At 33.0% G+C, this 21,433-nt stretch overlaps 1 protein-coding gene across 2 annotated transcripts; it reads right to left on the reverse strand.

Moving 5' to 3' along the window:
- Positions 1-4,649: 4,649 nt before the first annotated feature.
- On the reverse strand, positions 4,650-14,040 carry LOC134727110 (adenosine deaminase 2-like). Of its 2 annotated transcripts, none has more exons than XM_063591493.1 (3): positions 13,845-14,040; positions 7,290-7,467; positions 4,650-6,364 (listed from the first exon to the last, which is right to left on the reverse strand). In XM_063591493.1, the coding sequence occupies exons 1-3, from the start codon at positions 14,004-14,006 to the stop codon at positions 4,779-4,781; spliced, it is 1,926 nt and encodes a 641-aa protein (XP_063447563.1). In that variant the 5' UTR covers positions 14,007-14,040; the 3' UTR covers positions 4,650-4,778. The 2 variants fall into 2 exon arrangements, with proteins under 2 accessions (XP_063447563.1, XP_063447564.1); XM_063591494.1 differs by lacking the exon at positions 13,845-14,040 and adding an exon at positions 8,794-8,897.
- Positions 14,041-21,433: the final 7,393 nt, after the last annotated feature.

Below are 21,433 nucleotides of genomic sequence, written 5' to 3' on the forward strand. Positions count from 1 at the left end.
CAATGTATGTATTTTTGTATTATTCCCTAAAAACATTTTAAAAATACTTGAAATACATTCTATCTGAAATAATTCATATTTTATTTCGTGTTTTATTTAAACTTGTTTTTACCAAAGTTCATTGAAGGACAAGCTTAAGGGAAGTAACTCTAAATTTCTATCAAGAGATTCGCATAATAACAAAACAGCAGTTACATTTAGAAAAATGTAAATGAAGTTAATAAATAATACAAGTTTGAGCTTTCTAAAAAGTTTTGAACTGATTCGCTCTATCCTAATTTCATTATTAAGGTGATATGTGTGCATTTGGTTGTTGATTAAGTATTGAAAATATGGTATTTGAAGATATTTATTGATAGAAAATGGATGGATTTACTTTAGGAGTGTGCGTTATACGCCAATGTTTTTAACATTTTTAAATCACTTGTTAAAAATTTGAACAATTACAAATAGACAAGTCTCTCGATTTTTGCCTTTCAAGAGGTGTTCCTTGATTGTCAGAAGTTACAAAATACAGATGATGCATTTTTGTAAACATTGTATAGGAATATATATATAGGAATGTAAATCGTGAATTGTGCTGACTAACGAAGCAAATAAACTCGTATTGATAATTGATATTTCAATATTGAACTGTCTGTGAAATTTATGAATAATAAAACGAACATAAACAAAGGAAAGTTGATCAGAACTGAAATACATATAATTAACTTTCCGGCATTTGATGTCTTATCCAGACACGAGAAAAGTCTGTATTTCTTTATCTAATTTAAGCCAATAGCTCTTGTTGTATCTCAGTCTCATCATAATGCAACCAATCATAATCTATATGTGATAACTTAATAATTCAAAATGATGTGTATGTCGACTGAAGACCTCAGACCACAATCAATCTTCACCTTTGCTTCAATTTATTTTTGGTAAAAGTCAAATTGAATTAATACATTTGCACCGCTTCAAACATGAAATAAATTAAACTGCTTTTACCCTTATCATTCTAATAAAATATGTTCGTCAAAGGTCAATCCATCAGTGTATTTCCTTTGAAAGCCCGATTAACCTGCCAATGGTAGGATTTGAATCTTGAATACATGATGAACGCTACATTCTACCCTGCTATCATGTTGGCCAAATCACTACTTTCACTTGCAAAATTATTTTTTTCCACATGTTTTACTTATGTCAATATAATTGCAACTGATAGGACCACTTTAACATTAAACAATTCAAATAAAACCGTAAACAGAAAACTTCGGAAGAAATACCCCATATAATCATTCGTTAATATCCCTAGACCACGAACGAAGGACATTAATTACGGTCTGAAGCCTGAAACTAATAGCTCCGCACTGTGATGCGAAACAATGACTATGTGTAAAATCCGTGCTATGAAGTAAAGCCACATATTTAGTTTTTTTAACGTGATCGGTAAAAAAAAATACCTTTACAATGTACCAGCGATTCACAAAAGATACTGACATTGATTGTATATTAAAACTAGTCTGTCGTCCACATGTGTTTATGTGCATCTTTAATAATGGACACTCATCAACATTTTAAACTAGAATATTGTAGTATATTCCGATGAAAAAGATATTTTTGTAAAACGTTAACTTACGACGACAGATGACGGACAACATCTGAAATGGAAAACCTACTTAAAGCCTTTTATGCAAGGTGAACAAAAATGGAGACCGTCGTTTTTGCGATATATCTATCAATTATCGAGAGAGCCAATTTAAATAAATGGGGGAAAAGAGTGAAGTAATTTTTCGCTCATTTCATTTGGCAGCAGTCATCGGTCGTTTCAACTTATTTTTTGGTAGCCAAAAATATACAATTTATTTTATTCTAACAACGTATATGATTCTTTAATGGTAAATATAGTTTATCATACCTCTAAAAATGATTTGTGTATTTACACTCCTTTGATATTGATGACATAAATTGAAACATTAAAACGTTTAATGTCTTTTTTGTATTCTGGTATTTAGTACAGTTTCCATTTTTAACATTTTATTTCCAAAGATAATTTCTGGTAAAAGGTAATAGGCGAATATTTAAGAATAGCCTTTCGTATTAGATAAAGTTTGATAAACAAGATAAAGCTACCACAAAATACGACTGCATTCAATGATACTTTTCTCGCAAAATTATTATCTTGTTTTTTTTCTCTGTTTTTTGTAAAGTTTAATTCACAAATGTTTCAATTTTTGTACTGTATTAGTCACAAGCTGTTTATAAAATAAAATTGAGAATAGAAATGGGGAATTTGTCAAAAGACAACATTTTATGCTATACGGCTATAAAGATTACGATGTACTTTTTCCAGGCTATATGTTTATATACTAGTCTGTTTATTTACGGTTTGGACCATATGAGTATTTCGAGCAAATATATAGGCATTTTTGGACTTCGTTAACAGTCACAACGCATTGTCTGTCGACAGTTTTTTTCTGTACACGAAACAAACTGGTGTTTAGGACATGGACATCTTTCTCACCCCAGCGTGATAAAATTTGTTTGATGTCCTCTAATTTCAAATAAACTAATGTATTCATACTCTATTTCATAAAATCTTAATATAAAAAATCATCAAATACATTTTTTTTCAAAATAAACAATTACTATGCATGCATCAAATCAAAATAAGGAGATGTGTTACATTTTTAAATATGATTGTCAATGAGACAATTATCCTCCAATTTCAAATGCAGTGGATGTAATTATACGTAATCGTACGACTTTCAACAATGAGAAAAACTCATTATGTATAGTGGGCTGTCAATGGTCCCGACATGAAAAAATAAGAACCAATTCAATTGAGAAAACGTTTTTTATACTGAAAATAATAATTTATACTTCGGTACATATATAATTTATAACAAACCTTTCAATATAAGCCCGCTTATATTTTTTGAAATTATAAAGAAACCAAGGTTTCAACTTCCTCAGGCAAAGTTAGCTTTAGAAGGATTCGGCTATTATATTAGATCATTTTTGATTATATAGCTTTTCAAACGGTTCCGGCTTTCAAATACTTGTTTTTGAGTTTAACTTATCAGATCTATACGTCTTACAAAAACACAGACCGGAAGTGACATGGTATTTATCCACCACAGCCCAAAAGGCACAAAGTACAGATATGAAAGAACTTGCAGTTACTGGAAGTTAAGAGCATGAATAATAGTGTAGAATGGCGAAACTTTTAGACAGTATGCAATTAATTCTAGCAAAAGCTCAATGAAGTCATCTGTTATATACATTATTAATTGGTACCAATGTTCTTCTTAGCCTATGGTAAACAATATCAAAGAATGCAATCAAATCAACATACTAACAACATGAACAAAAGAGGGACGAAAGACACCAAAGGGACAGTCAAACTCGTAAATCTAAAACAAACTGACAACGCCATGGCTAAAAATGAAAAAGACAAACAGAAAAACAATAGTACACATGACACAACATGGAAAACTAAAGAATAAACAACACGAACCCCACCAAAAACTAGGGGTGATCTCAGGAACAACCGACACAAAAAATCTTAAAAGCCGATTGAAACAAATAGATTCTGAAATAGACAGGTTTCTATAAAATCGTCTCAATGAAAAAGATTCCACTGACCTAAGGTATTTATTATGCCGTTAACTTTCGATCATCAAGGTATACAGGAATTTTGGTTACTATTACTATGCGTCGTCTTCTTATACATCATAAGTGGAATATAAATTTACTATGTTAAATTTACTTGAAAAATTCAAATATATTCAAGAGATAAATATTTTTGGTTAGTGTGGTTTTATACTTTTCCTTGTACTTTTATCATTTTCAATGACTAATGAAATCTTTGTTTTTTTCTTTATTTCATTGAGACTCTTTCGTGAGAAATAAGATGCAAATAAACTTCATTATTGCTGCAGAAGCTCAAGTGTTACATATACAGGTTATTTGACCAGTACAAAATAAATGTCCTTGTATAACGAGATATGCACCCTATTCCACCAGTTATGCTGGCTATAATATGTACATTTTGCCCACTTTAAATTAAACAAGAGAACTATGTGTGTTTCGAGGTAAAAACTTTATATTGCTACCATGTTTATTGAAATGCTATAGTGTCTTAATTTGTGTTGCCATTTTGATCCAAATTTTTTTTTTAAATTTTAGTTCATTTATGTTTTTGAGTTAATTACCAAGAAATTGCCTCCTTTGAAATTCTGCAAATATCCCATAGAGCAAATTACATGGATGATTAATATTTACCAGTTGGTGTATGATCGTGTTCTTAGCGAGACATACATAAAGGTCATACATTAATTTGTTGATTGAAATTAAATCTGTATCTACTAATGGGTGCCGTAGAAGGTCCACCGGAATTTTTAGCTAGAATTTCTTGGCATGGTATGATGTCCTTTTTCACTGAACTAAAACACATTCTTTTAGGGGCCAGCCGAAGCCCACCTCCTCGTGCGGGATTTTCTTGCTGCATTAAACATCCATTGGTGACCTTTGCTGTTATCTGCTCTTTGCTCGGATTGTTGTCTTTTTGACATATTCCCCATTTCCATTCTCAACTTCATTTATTTTCTTGGTATAATTTTACAAAAGAGAATAAAGTATACAGTTTTGTTCCTTGATGTTGTGTCATCACTTAACTCGGTTTGGTGAGGGATATTTCAGAAAAACAAATAGATGCTACAGATGATGGCTTACAAACATTTATATGTACTGATCAATTTTGACGTTTTTCAGTATTTAAAAAAAGCATATGTTCATTATCCAACAATCTCCGGAATTGGTAAGTGATTGGTTTGAAGATACGAAAATGTGAAAGTGTTCTGTAAGTACGTTAAACCACCATCGAGAGAGATGGTCAATGATACAACGCGTGGATGTATTGTACTGCTATGCGAAAGGTCTGGAGAATTGCACGTTATTCTGTGACTGTATACAAATGTTCCTGTTGTTTTTATATCGCCAAAATTGCATACTATTTTCCTGCAAATAGCAACGTGAAAGTTTCTTCCAAAAACCTGGATTTTTGTTCCTCCTTTCATGTCGCCTTCTTGCGGAAAAATTCTGAAAATATGTGGAAAAGTGTTTTGAAATATCTGTTTACATGCAACTGTCTTTGTATTGAGTATGAAATTGTCATATGATAGTGTCCATTTTTTGTAAGCCGTGTTCTTATCTGAACTCGAGAGAGAACTATAACGTAAGGAATTGAAAGCTAGATGTCGCAGATCGGCCAGATTAAGTCCCCAACTCATAAAAGCTTCATACCAATCGACGGTAAATTCATCATAGCCAAAGGTAGCAGGATCGTCGGAACCCAGTACAATAGGTATTCCATAACGAAGATAAGTGATGGCTGGATGATGTCTCTGATCTGCAACGTAACCTAACATTTTGTTGCTAACTGGATTAATTTCTATTGCGATGTTCTTCTTTTTCAAAACTTCCATGAGATAGGGATGTTTCACGTATCCTAATCCATGACCTACTCGTTTGGCGCCAAGAAGAATTGCGTCGTAAATATTCCCCATTGTCGGAACAGGGTCGTCGTTATGTGCTGAAGAAAGGATATCGTCTGGCCAGTTAGTTTCTCCGGTATGAAAAAAGTATGGTAACGAGACATTCTGAGCTGCCATCTTCGCAAAATCGTCAAGGTAAAATAAAAGGGAATACCCTTTATCTTCCTCAGCCACAAGGTCAAATCCCGATACCAAATCAGGATACCTTTCAAATAAGGTCAGCGCTTTGTTAGCATTTTTCAAAATATATTGTTCATCTCCACCACGATAAGAGTTAACGATTCGTTTGTATCCGATGAAGTTTGGATTATTTTGTTTAAACTTTTGGACAACCTCACTTGTAAATTGTAATTCCAGCTCACCTAAGTCATTGTCAATGAAGCGTTTTCCATTTTTTCCCAAATAGCTTCTGTCTGGATCTAGCACGTACAGTTTATTAGACGATGACGACTTAGTTTCTAAATATTGAACATTTTCATCCATTGCTTGTTGAAGTAACGCGTTCGTGTAAACCTTTGAAAAATTTGCATGATTGATAATGTTTGATCCCAAAACTTCAAACAAAGGGTTCATTTCTTCCCATCGTAGTTCACTGTTTGTTGGGTCGTTGGTTGCTTTCATGTCAATAACACCAAGGAGTGTCGCATGTTTTACCAGAATATCTTTGGAATATGACTGATTGTCTTTGACTTTGTTCCATCCTTGAGGAGGACTCAAGAAAAAGTCCAGATTCCACATACCAGGTGCACTAGCTTTGACATATAAATGGTCGTATAAAAAACTGGAAAATATCAACTCAAGCATTTTTAGCTTGGTCACTACGTGATCTGCAAGTAGATATATTAAAAAGTATAAGATACATTTAAGTTAAATATTGTACCATTTTATCAATAATTGTTATGAACAATCATAAATCATTGAAAATTGTTGAAGATTATTTGAGTCTGACGGACACTGTATCGACAACATAGTTTTGTAAAAATATTTTGATAAAGCTGGTAATATCAGGAAGAAACTACTATTTGTGTATTAGGGACATAGAGTGAACATAACATGAATATAAACCTTCACTCTCATCGTGGGTTTAGGGATGTAATTTGTGCAAAATAGGGATGGAACTATATTTGCAATATGAACTAAAGTATTTTGTTGTTTCTTGGCAATATATTAACTTTATTTCCTTCTTATCGAAGATTTTGCATGTATTAAACAGTTTTGTACAATAATAATATTTACATATTGGTCATCAGAGTGATTGAATGATTTAAATGTCATATATTGATAAAGAGTGTTTGAATGAGTTGAATGTCACTTTAAAGTAAATGATAATATTACATCAGTTGAATGTCACTTTAAAGTAAATGATAATATTTCTGAAGGTAAGTTAACTGTTATAAAATGTAAAATTGTGGAATCTTTCTCCCCTCTCTTTTAAAAGACTATTGTAAATCTAAAGCAGCATTTAAGTAAGTTTATTATTTCTGGACAGGGGTCTCATTGGGGGGTCCCGGATCCCGCTTACTGTTTTGTCGGATTCCCGTATCTCGCTTACACTATGTACGTAAGAAATTCTCATTTTTTGTCAAATTCCGATGTCCCGCTAGACTTCATTTCCTGTTTTCACGGTACTATAATTTGACTTTCACGTGTCACTCTTTTAAACGATCGTCAATCCCGCGTCCCGCTTAGACCGCAATGTGACCCACTTGACACACATTTTAATTTTAAAGAAGAAACAATAACATAACTCACTATGATGCAAATGGATATTTCCGCCTTTTGGGAATGTTTTAAGCAGCTTGTATACTTCTGACATTTTGATGTCGTCTATATGAAGTTTAAGTGGTCTTGCTGGCGGGAAATCATCACGCGTTCTTTGAAATTCTTTCCATTTTAGGTACTCAAGGTAATTATACACAATCTGTTCATTCTATAAAATAAAATTAACTTATATTTCAAAACCAGTCATAAATATAAGTTGTAGTTTCCTCAACATAAAAATAAATATACAATATTAGGTCAATGTCAGAAAAATATCAACTTTTTTTTGTATGAGGCTAAAAAACTGGGGAAGGGCGAGGTTCTTCCGAGTCTTTCCCTAGTTATTGACCCAAGTACAAAAAAGATGATATTTTCCTAATATTGTTTTTATACTGCAACTGAAATAAATAAATTCATAGCTATTTAAATTGAAACACAAATTAAAACTTATTTTTCATTCCTTAATGAACCGTCGACTATGGAAAAAGTTTTCCATGATGAAATTGACAATAAATAAATTTGGTGTATTTACTGTCTTCTGATTGGTTAAAATTATTAGTTTTATTTTCAATGTAGTCAATTTTATTGCTACACGCCCACTCTGATGTTGTGTATTCATACGCCAACATGTGTGTATGTTGTTATTGTTAATATAAATAATATAAAAAGTTATTTGAGCCTTATTTTTGATGAAAATTTATTTATAACGAATGGCAATAATTTATTTTGATTTTATTGAACCATAAAACTATTTTTTGACTCTTCACATTTTACCTAATCCGCTTCGCGGATTATTCAATGTGAAGAGTCAAAAAATAGTTTTATGGTTCAATAAATTCAAAATAAATAATAGCCATTCATTAATTGCACAAAATATAGCAGCCTGTGTTACTACAATGTATATTTAGGAAATAAACACACCTACATGTAGTTGCAGTAAATTCTGCAAGAAGTTGTGTTTATTTCCTAAACATAGTAACATAACTATATTTTGTATAATGTCAATTTCATCATGGAACACTTTCTCCACAGTCAGGGGTTCATTTAGGGATGAAAATAAATTTGACATTTGTGTTGCGATTTAAAAAGCTATCTATGAATTAATTTAAGTTGCAATATAAAAAGAATATAAGGTAAATGTCACAAAAATATAAACTTTTTTGTACTCGGCGCAAAACTGGGGAAGGGCTCGGTAGAACCTCGCCCTTCCCCAGGTTCCTAGCTTTATACAAACAAGTTGATATTTTTCTGACATTTACCTAATATTGTATGTATGCATGGCGTAAACAGTGCGTTATTAAAATACAACTAGTTTAACAGGCAGAAATATGATTTGTTTTCTAACATATTGTTTAACACAATAAATCTATATTCTTTGAGTGTCGCACACTGATTTATACAGTACATATTCACAATTAAAAATAAGTTATATCTTGAAAATATAATCAATGCTAAGCCACAAACAGTTGAATTATGAAACACTGTAAAAACATACATATACATCTTTACAATAAACTGCATGTTGATTTGTAAAATATTTCTTTAAGTATTTAAAAAGGGGCCTTGGTGGCCAAGTTGTCTTAAGTCATTCTACACCAGTCAAAACTCAGGTTGTGAATTCGAATCCGGCACGTGCAGGTGTATTCGAATCTTAATTGACTAGGATTGTCTATTTTCATATCGAAGTTCGTTGATTTCTCCGAGCACTCGGGCTTCCTATACGGTACCAATAAAAACTGGCCGTCACGAAATCGAACAAAAGATGTGCCGAAAAGTGGTCTTAAAACATCAACCATCAAATCAATATAAAGTTAAGAATTCGAGTAAAGTGCAGTTGCATATGCACCAACGTTTTCAGTGTCAGGAACTATATGTGATTTGAATTTTAAATTAAATTACTCGAATTCTTAACAGCTAGCCAATACAATTGAATATAGAATAATACTAAATTTGTCATATTTTTTTCAATCAACTTTAAAATATACAGTTGTTGATACCGAAGGTTAGTTTTACTTCACAACTTCTTGCTGATATAAGATGGCTCCCATACAATTCTTCCTCTAATCAATGTCTTACATGTGATATTGTTTAATTTATAGCATATCTAATGAAGATTTTCTAGAAAATTATAGAAAGTCGCAATATTGAACTTTCTAAGCACACCTTAATACAGTTGAACACAATTACGAATATAATCTGTGGTAAAAAGGATTAATTATACAGAGATGAATTTATTGAGCAGGCTAGTGCTCAGACACCATTTATTCAGAAAATATCAAAATTAAGAAATATTAAACAGACTTTAATTTCTCAAAGTAATTGGCTTCAAATATTTTGAGCACATATATTTCATCTGTTTATATTTCTAGTATTATTGAACAGTGCTTGTTAGTGGAAGATATTAGCAGGCAAAATCGAGGGAATTGTGCAAATGATGATACAAGCATGAAAATTACCACAAAGCATCATTATTATATACTTTTAAAGAAACAACTGCTGGCCATTAAAAAAAATCATTTTTTCAAGATGGCCACCGCCGTTTTCCAAAATGGCTGTTTTTTCAGTTCGAAAATACTGATTTTTTCTCGAAGACTTTTCGTTTACCTTCTATTAGTGAAAAACAGCTGTCAGGTTTGGTAGCTACCTTCTTTACATGTGAATAATTCATTAAACATGAGTATTTGACACAAACCGAGTTTGCGCATGCGCGAAAATGTAACAAAATTCATTAAAAAATATTTTAACTATTTACTATAAAATAAGTGATTTGGGATTTTCAATGATATTATGATTTGGTTTGATAACATTTTTCAAGGTTATAACACACATGATTTAACAATTTTGCGCATGCGCAAACTATTTATAGACATAATGAGTGATGTGTATGCACTACCAGGGCAAACTGGTATAAATCGTGGTTCATCTCATTACTCTAAAAAGCAAGTAAGTGTAAAATCTATGATGCCACTGCTTAAAAACAAGCCAATTCAGTTGCAATGAACAGGTATTTGATGGATAAGACGGAAAATGTGGTTAAAACGAGAAAAACATCAATAGTAACGGTAGATCAGCCACTTTTGGTAATGGATATTCAGTGGGAATTGCCTAATTTGTACATTGAAGATAAGTTTATCGTCATGTCAGGTGGATTTCACATTGAAATGACTTGTTTTAAAGTTCTTGGTGATATATTACGTGAAGGTAGATGGACACATGTTTCATGTTTCCTCACTAAAACCATTATTGCAACAGCTAGAACGGCATATTCTTGTATGTATGTTCAAATGTACCTAGGACTAGACACGCGCATCAGATAACTCTATGTGTTTTAGCTTGAAAGATATATATCGGCTTAAGAAAGCTAAACACAGAAATTATAATCATGTCATGACTCTGTGACGTTCAATGATTTGATAGACTGGCGTAAGAAAATATAGTCATCTCTACCACAGTTCAATTCCTGGCGTTCAATTATAAAATAAGAACTTCTTGTGAATTTGGTAGTATGCTTATTTCATGAGTCAGATTTTGTACCAACAGTCCATATAAAGCATGATACTGTATTCATTTAGGTCTTGATCGTGTGACAAATTCTCGATTGCGACCGACCTTCTCCGAGATATGGCTTCCCTTCTCTGAAGTCACCCACAGGTGGCAATTGATTTTGAACATGATAATTTTACTGTACGTAAGACCAAAAAATATTTTTCTTATAACACAATTGATCAGACAAAAACAGAATAATGCAATTGTAAAGGGCGATGTGTTGTCATAGGTTTAACCGAAGACCTCATTTAGACGTATTGATGGTAGCTACACCAGAAGTTAGTAGACTATCAGATAAATTTTTCAAGATCTAGTGATTTGAGGCATTCTATAATAGATGAACGACTTAAAGAACACACAAGGGTTTCTTCAAAAAGATCAAAGGCAAATAATTTGAAGATCCTTTGAAGTAAATACAAAACGAAGGAGAACCGGTTTCTTATAACCAGATTAAAAAGAACAACTCTTGTTATATAAAACTGTAAACGTTTTTGTAAAAAACAAAGCTAGAGCTCTTAGATATATTTTCTAATCTTTTTTTTTTGTCGCAGTGGACAAATAAATTTTGAATATTTCTTAATCCATAAAGACAAACTGCTCCTCCGTTTTTGTCTTCGGATGTCATTTTAAACAGTGGTATTAAATCGGTGCAAATGGATAAACTTGAAACATTTTGTAATTTGCAGATCCAAATTCATACGCATTTATCGTTGATAGAGCAGCAATGGTTAATTCCAGGCCACCTTGTAGGGAATCAATATTGGATGATTTTGCAATTGTGTTATACGGTCTTAAATAAAATCTTGCATCGATAAGTATTCAAGAGTAGATATTGTTTTAGATTTACTAAATGAATCATTGAAAGGCTAGCTAGATGTGAGAAGACAAAACTTGGGTGCTGGAGTAGATTTCTCTATGAAGATGACAACGAAACGAATTTTTTCAAGTGTCTTGCCGACAGAAATGCTTCTGTAGAGACTAATAAGGATACTTTCCAGCTACCCCTTGTAAGCATGGAAAAGCAGATATACGAATGTTTGTCCATGTTCGGCCTGATTATGAAAATTGTTGTAGGACGGTAATTCAAGGTAGCACCGACACAGATGTAGTCGTTTTAAGAATTGCAGCACTCCAAAACTATGGTGGAACAAACTGTGGATAGGTTTTGGCAGGAATGAAGACTTTTGATGGCTTCCTGTACGTGATATATCAAATGCGTTTGGTCCTCGTGTAGCTACTCTTCCTTTTATTCATTCATTCAGTGCATGTGACACTAAGGGAATAGGTCAGTTTGGATGACATAGGAAGTATTTCAACATGTAAGGGAAACAACATCACTATTTGCTGTTAACGAGGCACGATGTAAATTTTTACCCAGGAAGCAGCGGCATTGTGATGTAGTTCCGCCTACAAGCGTATTTTTTTCTTTGGAGCACATCGAAAGAGCAGCGTATCAAGGATGATAAGTTTGGGCTCAGACTGGTTTATGTACCAATTCATGAACACTAGGGTTGGATGAAAGAAAAAATCGAGGACTCCTTCGGCTACCGTTAAAGTTGCATCCTCCTGTCGGGAACTTTTGAAATGACGAGGCGAAACATCCAGTTGTGTTGGTGACTGTAAATGCTACCGTTCTGTCCGAGTACGAGTTTTGTTATTGGCTACTGACCGATAATTTTAAGATAACGAACCTGTCTTTCTAATAAAACTAGACATTAAATCTTTACAAAGAATGTGATATCACTTGTTAAGATGATGAAAATTATAAAAAAAAAAATACATTTTCAAAAATTTTACCGCCATTTTGAAACCGGAAATCACTCTTTTTTGTCATTTGTGTGTTGTTTTTCCGTACTTTAGGAACTGTAATTTACGCTTAATAAAACCTTACATTGGATTATACCTATAACACAACTTTCAGAGATTTACAACTGGATATGACGCCATTTACAAAATGATCGGTGGCCATCTTGAAAAAATGGAAATTTTTGATGGCCAGCACCTGATTTCTTTTAATTATCGTTCAGTCCACCTGTTTACCAAATTTCATGCTTGTATTTAATGCATGTGTTATAATTGTTAAGTTGATGAAAAATATTTATTACGTATTTGCATCTAATTTGGAACCGGAAACCACTATTTTTCTTCAGTTATGTGTTGTTTTGTCGTACTAAGGAGCTGTTTTTAACGTTTATCATATCTTACATTGAATTATACATAACAAATCTTTCAAGGATTAAAATCCCTTGTAAAATTGCTTGAAAGTAAAAAAATCGAAATTTTTGACTCGTTAGACGACATTTTGAAACCGGAAGTCACCTTTAATTTCATTAATGTATTGTCTAGTCGTTATTTATGCACTGTAATTTTCTTTTTATCAAATCTAACAATGGATTTTACAAATAACACACCTTTCAAAGGATTAACCATTAATGGCTAATTTGTTATGACGCCATTTTCGAAATGTGTGGTGGCCATCTTGAAAAAAATGATAATTTTTTCTGGCCAGCAGCGGATTTTTTATAAGTATCATTTAGTTAACCTTTATACCAAATTTCATGCTTGTATCATGATTTGCACAATTATGTCCATAATATCTCCCACTATGTGCATAATACAACGACTTATCATGCACATGCACGAAATTCCTATTCCATCTCCTCGTTGGTGAGCAGAGGAATAAAGGAAGGGGTATTTGTACTTGGAAAAATTGAATAAAAATAATAAATAAGTAAGTACTTTTGCGAGTTTACTTGTCAAATAAATACGCGCAATTGTAATTAAAAGCTGTGCGCAAACGTAATAATTTTGCGTGCAAATTTATTATGGTAAAGCGTCCAAACGTATTTCCACCGATTTGGAGCTACATTTATGGTCGACAAACGATTTTTACCAGTTTCACTCCAAACATTGCAAAGTACCAGACCCCCAACACCCCTTTTCAAAATCCTAGGTCCGCATCTAATATTCAGAAGTCACGGTGTATTTATTTATTCATACCTCTGTATAAACTTGCTTATATCCAGCTAAGTTATCTTCTCCTTCTTGAAGTGCATTTCGCATCAACGAATAGTTGTATTCAAACTTGTTGATATCATTGGTCTGTGCCAAAGTCAGAGTCAAAACACTAGTTATTACCACTGCCCAAGCAACATCTACCATTCTCGGTTAAAGAAGTTTCAGAATACACGCTTCAGAGCACCTGTTAAAAAAGGTGGACTTAAATTGACAAACAGTTTACGAAATATGAACGTTATTATAATGAATGTCATTTTCAGAAGTTTTCTACACGAATAAGTTAATTAATTAATTATTACAAAATATTAAAAATCATTATAAATTAAGGAATGTATCTCCCTCATGCAAAGCTCTGATTCCTTTCACGAATTTGGCTATACTTTTTGGACCTTTTGGATTATAGCTCTTCGTCTTTTATATAAGCTTTGGATTTCAAATATTTTGGCCACGAGCATCACTGAAGAGACATGTATTGTCGAAATGCGCATCTGGTGCAACAAAATTGGTACCGTTGATTTTATTACTACCACTGGGTCGATGCCTCTGCTGGTGGACTATTAGTCCCCGAGGGTATCACCAGCCCAGTAGCCATGTAGCCAGTAGGCATGAAAATACGGATTTTTTGTGTTATTAAAATTTGCTGTTACAAAATATTAAAAATCATCTGGTGCAACAAAATTGGTACCGTTGATTTTATTACTACCACTGGGTCGATGCCTCTGCTGGTGGACTATTAGTCCCCGAGGGTATCACCAGCCCAGTAGCCATGTAGCCAGTAGGCATGAAAATACGGATTTTTTGTGTTATTAAAATTTGCTGTTACAAAATATTAAAAATCATTATAAATTAAGGAATGTATCTCCCTCATGCAAAGCTCTGATTCCTTTCACGAATTTGGCTATACTTTTTGGACCTTTTGGATTATAGCTCTTCATCTTTTATATAAGCTTTGGATTTCAAATATTTTGGCCACGAGCATCACTGAAGAGACATGTATTGTCGAAATGCGCATCTGGTGCAACAAAATTGGTACCGTTGATTTTATTAATCCTTTTTAAATTTTCTTTTCTCTGCCGTGGTATTTGTCATTAGGGAATTCCGTGTGCCGGGATATTTGCTAGCAAATACCATGGCAGATGGGGAAAAGCGTGTTTTGGGGTGATTTTTTGTGTCCTTTAAATTTTTAATGCAGAAACTGAAAGAATATCATCTCGATTCAAATTCCATTACTTTTATATTTTAAAGCTCGATTTCTATAAAACCAGGTTTAATCCACCATTTTCTAGATTTGAAAATGCCGGTTCCAAGTCAGGAATATGACAGTTTTTGTCCATTCGTTTTCGATGGTTTTTTTTCGTCATTTGATTCTGCCATATGATTAGGGACTTTCCGATTTGATTTTCTTCTGAGTTCAGTTTTTTTTTTTTTTTTACTTTTTTTTTGTAGCACCTGAGAATTTTGTTTGTATTACTTGATCATTATGCAAGAATAGAAAAAGATTCGGTACACAGAAAGAAGATGAGCAATGCACCACGCAGTAAAACATGTTCACATGAAACGTGATACCCGGTTCTTAAGCAATTAACGATCAAATTTGTATTGGGCAGACAGACTGACATACAGACGTTACCAGTCAATCTAATTTAAAACCGATCTCTCATCGCTCCCGTTTTTTTTATATGTCACGTGGTGACATATCAGAAAACGGGAGCGATGAGAGATCGGTTTTTTATTAGATTATTTACCAGTATACTCCCAATTTTCGAAGTTACTAACATACATGACATTGAGACTCGGGTGTCAGCTGTCTTATTGACTAGCATATAGCATTTGCTTTATCTTACATGCATTACTATTTATTACACTGCATACTAATTTGAAATAAACCTTGATAATTTAAAACACATTCTATCACATAAAGAAGTTTACTACAAAATGTATGATCACATTTACAGAAAATAAGAAAATAAGAAATTCTTACAACACAATATAAAGTAAAAAAAACGTTTTCAAAGACCTACTAAAACTGAGTGATCCAATATTGATCCAAATTAGTTTACAAGAATACGTAATATAAACTTCAATACTAGAGGAGTGATGTATTGTCTGTTTATCACTTAAACATTGCGATGAAACTATGTTTGAAACCTAAATGTTATCTTAGGTCATCGTTATCTGTTTTACACTGAGATATAAATACTGGAAACGGGTAACGAATGAATTTACAATGAATTATGGTACAGTCTGTCATCCAATTACTTTGAAGCATACATGATAGTCCCACATACAAAAATGTATGTAGCCAATGCTTCGGCCAGAGAAAAACATGGCCCTGTGCAATGCCAAGATACAGGCTTTGATAGATTGTTGATCCGTGTATATGGCGTATATAGCAATTATATTTCGTGTAGTTTAAATTTACTGATAATAAAGTCAACATCAATATGCTCACGTCACACTGTCCCGATTTTTATATACGATGGACACCTGAATGCGAAAATTGTAAGTTCGTACGAAGTTTGTCCCGATCTCGTTAAAATACCAAAAAGTGACCGGAGCAAGTACGATGAATACCGAAGTCTATACGATGGTGCCGAAATTATATACGATAGCAAAAGATGGACATACGAAGGTAAGCCGAAGCCTATACGATGGATCACGAAGGCTACACGATGGATTACGAAGGCTTCACGACGGATTACGATGATTGCTCCATGGCCATACGAGATCATACGATGTCTAAAAGACGTCGTGTACAGCTTACGATGCATTTAAATTATATGTCGAAGGCATCGCGCGTTTTAAATTGTTTTCTCCTTGACAGATCATATAACACAGGAAATTGGTTGCTCATTTTTTTACCTGCTGGTTCTAAAGACAATATTAAAGGTATTTCCAGTTACTGAATGTTTTAATTGATTTCTTTAAAATTAGTTTATGAATCAAATATACATATTCAATTTGCCATTTTCTGCATGTGTCATATACAAATATAGTGTCCATATTTGTCCCCAATATGTTACATACGAGGGGATGCCGGCACGCTTGGCATTGCCTTGTTTGATCTGTAAAATGTGTGCACTAGTCTGAATAATCACCCATAATTATGTCCATGTTTACTGATCTATCTTTAAGGGTTCGTTGATCCCTTTTATTCAAGAAGAGCACTTTCCAGGAGAATATCATAATACTATAGACAAAAGGAAGGATGTGGGGAAAGCAACAAATGCGGCAAAATATGACATATATAGAAAAAATGAATATAGAGTAAACATTTGTGTGACAACAACTCAGACGATACATAAAAAATGAGAATAATGAAGAAAAAGTTAGTTTCCCTATATACCTGTACCTGCAGTGTTGGTGTACAAGGCGCGTTTATGATTCTCATTATGTTACTTGAAAAATTGACAAAAAATAATATTTTACTTGTAAAAGTCAATCCTGAGCCTGCAATAACTGCTCTTCTTGTTCCATTTGAATTAATAGAAACAACGCTGTCGCCTTTCTTGTTCTCACAGACTCATATGATATAAGCTCCATGTTTTGTGAACGTCTTTCTTAACTGTCGTCTTAGACTGACTAGTGGATATCGCGCATGGCACTTTTAATGTATTCTAGCTCGAAAATTAACTTACATTTAGCTGGATTTAATGCTGTCGTAGTTCCATCTTGTCGCCTTCGTACTTTTATTCGATGGCAACACGACGGGATTACGAGGTCTTCACTTGAAGTCGTGTTGCCATCGTAATACCGTCGGGTAGCGTCGTGATTCATTCGTGTAGAGATCGTAATGTCAAAACTGCCCGATGGAAACGATGGAAACACGAATGCAATACGATGTTCAAAGATGCATTCCCGGTGACATTACGATGGTAAGAATGGTGATACGAACTCAATATGAATCCTCAACATCGGACACACCTTCGGTTTTTTTTTAACATGTTAAAAAAATTAGAACCCTTCCCGAAGTTGTCCCCGAAGGGTTGAAAAAGTGGCCGATGGTTAAAGATGGCACTACGAATAGCCCGATCTGGATACAATCAGTCCCGATTTTGAAAATTTCCATAATCGTGTTGCCATCGGCGTAAAAATCAGGACAGAGTGACGCGGGCATTACCAATAAAAACAATATTCAATGATGCAATTACAGTGTTGAATTGATAATATTTTAGAATAAGTATATTTACAGGATCGATAATTTTATCAGATTCATTTTTAAATTTCCGGGCACGGTAAACAACATTTCCGCAGGACGTGGATTGTTCTATCCCGTTTGAAATAAGTTTTTTTTACAGGAAAAACCAAACTTCAAAACTAAATCTTTATATTTATTGAATAATTTAGTGAAGGTTTTAATATGTTATTTTTGGTAACGAAATCACTAGCTTATTCACATTAAATATATAATAAAATTGAGAATGGAAATGAGAAATGTGTCAAAAAGACAACAACCCGACCATAGAAAAAACCCCAGCGGAAGGTCTTCAATGTAGCAAGAAATTCCCGCACTCGGAGGCGTCCTTCAGCTGGCCCCTAAACAAATATATACTAGTTCAGTGATAATGAACGCCATACTAATTCCCAAATTGTACACAAGAAACTAGAATTAAAATAAAACAAGACAAACAAAGACCAGAGGCTCCTGACTTGGGACAGGCGCAAACATGCGGCGGGGTTAAACATGTTTGTGAGGTCTCAATGCATAACAATACGCACATTAAAATTCAGTTCAGGAGAATACATAGATTATGTTCGCAAAAAATCAAAAAACGTCACAACTTTATTATTTGAAATCTTACCATTTCTCCCTAATTCTATGAAAAGAAGTTTTTTCGTCAATACGTAGTGTTGGAAACTCAAATAACAATATTATGGAATATTTGTTGCAATATTGATATTTGGGACCTGGTTAAATCATTTTACAAAAGATATTCATTATGAATGATTACAACATTAGTAAAACTAGCAAATTGAACAAATTGAAGTTTTAAACTGTCTTACTTTGGTTCTGTATCCCTGTCGAATTTATTCCACAGAGCAGTGCGGTGGTCGTCTTAATAATATTAGGTGACAATCTACTCTAAATTAACTGTCAACACTATCTATACTATATGTTTAAACAAACCGTGACTAAATCGACGATTTTACTTCAGATGAACTTTTACGGAGGTTATCAAAGTTAAAGAACATCTCAATCTTAAAAACTATGTTTAAACAAACTGACTCCTAGTGGTTTAAATAATACTGTATCTGTTTATAATAGCAGCTTGAACGTATTATACAGGCAAAAATCGTGTAAAAAATCATACCAATAAGGAAAATTCATGATGCTAACTTTGCATTTATTAGGGACGACATCAAAAGATCGATGTAGGATAAAAAACTTAAATCAAATAGTTTGGGGTGGGGTCAACATTGCTGCAAGTTTTGTTAATCTAAAATCGATTTTACATATATCCCTATTGGTCAATCAATATTTCCCAAATTAAGTTAAGAAGGGGGGAGGTCAGTGAAAAACTATGTAAATTAAGTTTTTTTTTATCCTTCATTGAACTTTTGATGTTGTCCCTTACATGTAGCTGCTTTATTAAGTTATTGATATAAAATTATTATTAAAAATTGCTCATCGTGTTATTCAATAACGTTTACCACAGTTTCCAGGATCACAGGTAAATTTTAAAATTGCATAGTTAAAACTCCAAAATTCAACAGAAAAATTGTAACCAGGAGTTTGTCCAACTTCGAACCTCTGCTCAATAATGTCATAATTCCATTTGGAGCGCTGTATGGTGCGGTAAGTAAAGCACGCAGAACATTCAATACAACTGTAAAGTTCAATACGATGCCTTACGTAGAAAGAATGACACTCTCTCTCTGCATCTTAAAGGATCCCAGCAAAAAAAGTCGCATGGCAAAATTTCTATCCCATTCTTCAGTGACGTCAAAAATTCTAGCCCTGTTTTTAGGATAACCTACTTAGTAGAATTTTATCAATTTTGTGTATGTCCTCGTCCTAATTTTTCGTGCGATATTTTTCACTGGACGTCAGGGAAACACCAATAAATATATCAATCTAAAGATTCCACTAGATGTTTGCTAATGTTGTACAGTTTATTAGTTTGTATAATTCGAATAGGAGACTAGATAACGAAATTAGTCCGGCAACCACGAATGAATAACTGATAATTATCCATGATTATATCTAACTTTTTTATTTTCAAATGCAACATTGTGTCCAATCGAGTAAAGAAATATGAAAAATTGCTGGAATCTCATTATAGTTTTTTTAAGGGTTAACATATTAAAATATTTCTTGCAATAGTGTGTGCATATGAAATATATATGGTTAAAAATTAGATGAGTACAAAAATGCATATGCTCCAAGTATTTTTCAGTTATAGATACAAAAATTACAAAAATTAATTAAAGAAAAAGGATTACCATTTTGCAGTCAAGATGACAATAATATTGTCTGAAATCCCATTATGATAATTCACAATAAATCTGTTTTGAAAAAAAGAAGACAGTTAATGGTGCTCCGATCCAGTTTAACACCCACACCCACATATTAAACAAAAAGCGACGAGTCATTGTGCGGATTAAATTTAAGTGAAATACTGTTTTTCACATGCTTATTATTTCAATTTCTATGGTAAAGTAAATGTCTCATAACATAATAACTAGTTACAATCCTTAATCAGCTAAATTTAAGATAGACACATTTTTACACAGAGGTGTTAATGTATATAACAAGTTACGAACGGTTAAGTTGATCTACCGAATAGACTTGTTACCAGGTTTGTGCTGACATGAGCAACTTAACGCGACGCGTGTCATATGTGCGAAGTGGGCGGGATAAACTATAAGTACTAACTGAAAAACGTTTGCTTGTCATGAAAAAAATATTTTTTTAGACTAGTATCTGTAACGAAATCATTTATTCAAAAGACTATGTTAAATATAAATTGAAAAACTACTGATTCAAATTAATATAGTTAACGGCTAATTATGCAGTTAAATACAGAAAAAAATAAAAAAAATACAAATTGGTCTTACCTTCTTTCGATCTAGACAGTTGTGTACTTAGCAAACAAAATAAATTACTACGGCTAATTGATTAAAAAGGAATCTGTATTAATCTGGATATCTCTGTACTATTTATTATACAGTACACTATATATATTGAACAACGTCATACTGCCGATATATTCCAACCTAATCGAAGCCATGATGGCATCATAGATGTAATGTTTTATTTATAAGACTATTATATAAACATTTGGAAATCCTTATTCATCGCAGTAATTATCTTTTTGTTCTTTCCAATATGGGATTCTTTTGTTATCTCATCTGGAATAAAACGATGTGGTTTAAAATCATTATTATGAGATCGGGATTCAATTTTGTTTTGTCTATTTTGAATAGATATCGTCATGTCCAATTAAGAACAAGTTTCGTATATTTAACTGAGAATATCGTTTTCAAATTCTGAATGAATGCAATTTCTGTCAAATCCAGAAATTGACTTCTTGGTTTTGTTCAACACAAGGACATTAAGGATTCATGAG

This window comes from Mytilus trossulus, chromosome 7 (assembly GCF_036588685.1).
Source record: "Mytilus trossulus isolate FHL-02 chromosome 7, PNRI_Mtr1.1.1.hap1, whole genome shotgun sequence".
Classification (NCBI taxonomy): domain Eukaryota; kingdom Metazoa; phylum Mollusca; class Bivalvia; order Mytilida; family Mytilidae; genus Mytilus; species Mytilus trossulus.